The 3,420-nt window shown below is 32.5% G+C and overlaps 1 protein-coding gene across 1 annotated transcript; it reads right to left on the reverse strand.

Moving 5' to 3' along the window:
* Window positions 1-519: 519 nt before the first annotated feature.
* Window positions 520-2,170, reverse strand: LOC134231687 (uncharacterized). The gene is made up of 3 exons (XM_062713664.1): window positions 2,085-2,170; window positions 1,390-1,554; window positions 520-770 (listed from the first exon to the last, which is right to left on the reverse strand). The coding sequence occupies exons 1-3, from the start codon at window positions 2,143-2,145 to the stop codon at window positions 520-522; spliced, it is 477 nt and encodes a 158-aa protein (XP_062569648.1). The 5' UTR covers window positions 2,146-2,170.
* Between the last annotated feature and the right edge of the window lie 1,250 nt (window positions 2,171-3,420).

Here is a 3,420-nt window from a genome sequence, read left to right on the forward strand (position 1 = left end):
TCATTTGTTCTTCTTCAACTCTTTCATAAGGGACCAGGCAAAATTTATCACAATGATGGGACCGGTACAAACGGGCATGGGACAATGAGTTTTTTCATCGAAGAAAACCATGGAACAAAAACATTTATAGCATTAAGTGCCCATGGGACACAAACCTTTTTTTCAATGCCTTACAGTACTTAACCCATGCCAAGAGGAATATTCGTTTTATTTTTTTTTTTTTATTTCGAAAAAAAAATCCTATCTTTGAAACTGAAGTGAAGGATACAAATGCAACATAAATCTTTTAATGGAAAATATTACAACAGATAAAAATGAACAAACAAAAAACCTTTTTTCTTTCGATGTTTGAAATATCTGTAGTCTGAGAGACTCCTTAGTTTTGTTCCAGTTATCTCACTAACACTAAGATGTAACCATGGGACAGTAACTTTTTTTTTATAAGTCTCAAAGCATGGGACATATATTTTTTAAATACCAAAGCCATGGGACATTTTTTGAAATAAGGATTTTGTTTTCTTATATTATGCACACTATAATGGCCGGATTTTTGTTTCCTATACGAGAAATCATCTTAAAGTTTGAAGGATTGTACGTATGTTTGATAATTAATGCAGATGTCGAATTCGGAATAGCCTCACTTTCGTCTACGAACTGTGTGAATGTCAAATTATTACCGCTATCATCTTTCCAGGTCATGTCTAAAAAATCGAAGTCGCCTTGAACAATCATTTGCCTGCCGTATTTATTCTGGAGGTGATTAAAATTATCTGAAAGAATTCATTACAAAATAAGTTTAATACACACACACACACACACACACATATATATATATATATATATATATATATATATATATATATATATATATATATATATATATATATATATATATATATAACATAAATATACTAAAACATTCATAGCCTCCTTAAGTATATTCATTATTACGAATTATTTATCGTACGATAAGAAATTTGGGAAATGTTCATTAAAATACAAAAAAATGTGATATCAGACCAGTATATGCATGATATATATTCTCAAATTAGCGAACAATTTGAAACTAATAAGAAAATATGATAAAAACAAGATGTGTTTGTGAAACACTATGCGGCAACAAAGTTCGAAAAAGCTATTTTTAGCATATAGGTCTCACAGTCAAGGTTACAAGGTCATTGACCTTGGTGTCATTTGAAAGAGCTGAATTAGTGGATTATGTATAGCAAATATGAAGTCTCTATCTCTCATGGTTCAAAAGTTATGCCGAAGGTTAAAGTTGAGACAAACAGAAGGACAAACAGGCAGACAGACAGGACAAAACCAATATCCGCCCCAGGTCTATCGATCCGGGCACATAAAACTTTTCCAATAAAAAGTCATACTTACATGCTAACAAACTGGCAAATTTGTTTTCTTCTGCAGTTCTGATCAGTAGAAACCTTCCTCCCTTTTCTTGACACCTTGAAAAACCGTCGTCTTTACCAAAATGTCCTTCGTATCCCAAACAGTAATTGAATGCTCTACTGTAGGCATATGGCAATGGACAATGTTCTGAAACAAGACAGTTATTAACCTCATCACGGGAGAAAAAAAAAAGAAAAAAAAGCCTTAAAGCAATAAGGTCAACGCTATAATTTTTCTTCCCCGACAGCCGAAAACTCCATACAAAATGATCTGATTATAAGCGAAGAGGCAAATGACTCTAAAACATGTGTTTGTACATATAAATAATACGTATACAAAGAAAAACTGACATGTACAATTAACTGACATTAGAATAATTGAATTTAACAAAATAAAAAATTCGAATATTTAACATGAAGGATATGGAGATAACGAACAGTATTCAATATCAAAGTCCACAAAACAATAAAATACAGGAGCAGAGCAAACACAGACCTCCAAAACCTCTATTTAGTTATCAAGCAGTTTATTGAAATGCCAAAATTTCCATGTCATGCTCTCCATAAAGTATGTGATGCCATGGAAAAGAACACACTTGTTAAAAATCTATTTACTGGAGAAATGTAATAATTATTGTATTTATGAAATAAGTGCACGACTCAAGAAAGAATAAATACCTTTTGTCAAATAGAAGTACGACCAGCCCTCTTCACTGGTACTAGCATTTGACGTCAGCATTAGGGTTTCGTATGCACGACATTGCCTTTTCGCTTGGTGAAAATTGAAAGAAATGCATGTTCTCTCATTGGCGCAATTCGCTGCACACAACAATGCAGAATCTGAAATATCCTCCCAGAGCAATCCGTGATTAAGTATAAAACTATCAAAACGACAGTCTTGAAGCAACCCGAAATTTCGTATGGTCATTTGTGAGTTAACTAGTAATCCATAGATTAAAAATAAGCTGCAGATATTCGTTAGAGTGTTGCTAAGAACATTATCTTTCATATTTTTTAACTGCAGCGTTATCACAAATCAAATCATTTTATCCTCTCTGTCATGTGCGTATGATTTACATTACTATAATAAAAAGCCCCCCCCCCCCCCCCCCGTGCAGGAAGAAATTTCTTTTGTTGAAATTATTCCCAAAAGATAAAGAAAATCAAATGATGAGTCGATATCTATAAATAATATATATTCTATAAACTTCATTCTTTGTATTGATTGAAAATTTAATTAAATCCATCTCCCAGCGCCTCTATTGTTTCTTCTCTTCTGTTTCATCTCAAAGGACTCACAAAGCTGTTAAGGTTAACTTAAAAGTCCAATATAAATAAAGATATGAAAAGTTATTAGTTTATGGATTTTTTAGTTGCTTGTAGAACATTTGCATTAGACATCGTAAATCTTAATGGGAAAAACTTGTATTGAAGAAGGATTTCTGTCGAAGATTCCATGTGTCATGAATTTAACCGCTGTCCACCGGTCACATTCGCTGTCTCTTCCTTGTCATCGTTAAGAAAAAATCTGTACAAAATTGAGTGTGTTAAAGTAGCCCACAATCAGTATTTGTATCATGAAAAAAACAAACGTCAGCCAGTTTACGGCTTTAAAGGCTTTACAGGCCTTTAGATCGCTTAGAAAAAAAATTATGGTATAAAAATATCTTTTTTAAAACACAATTTTTTTTCAAGCGATCCAAAGGTCTGTGCTTTAAAAGAATGAATTGTATTTGCTGACAAGGTCTTTGCCTCGACCATAGAACTAGCGAAACTATCCCTTTAAACAAGACTATTGAAATTCTTATTTCATCGGCTTGTTTGTCGATAGCTTTCCTCGATACAAAAATTCTGTATATGTAGAATAAATATTTAAAGCTAAATGAAATCCCATTTCCTCTAAAACATAGTTGAAATTACATTGTTACTACCTGCTTTATCAGCTGAGACAAGTACTAAAACACACTATTCGCTTGATCTATATTTTTATCAATTCTAAAGTACTGAAGACCGG

Source organism: Saccostrea cucullata, unplaced genomic scaffold (assembly GCF_032062105.1).
Source record: "Saccostrea cucullata isolate Sc308-1 unplaced genomic scaffold, CSIRO_AGI_Scuc_v1 ctg4630, whole genome shotgun sequence".
Lineage (NCBI taxonomy): Eukaryota > Metazoa > Mollusca > Bivalvia > Ostreida > Ostreidae > Saccostrea > Saccostrea cuccullata.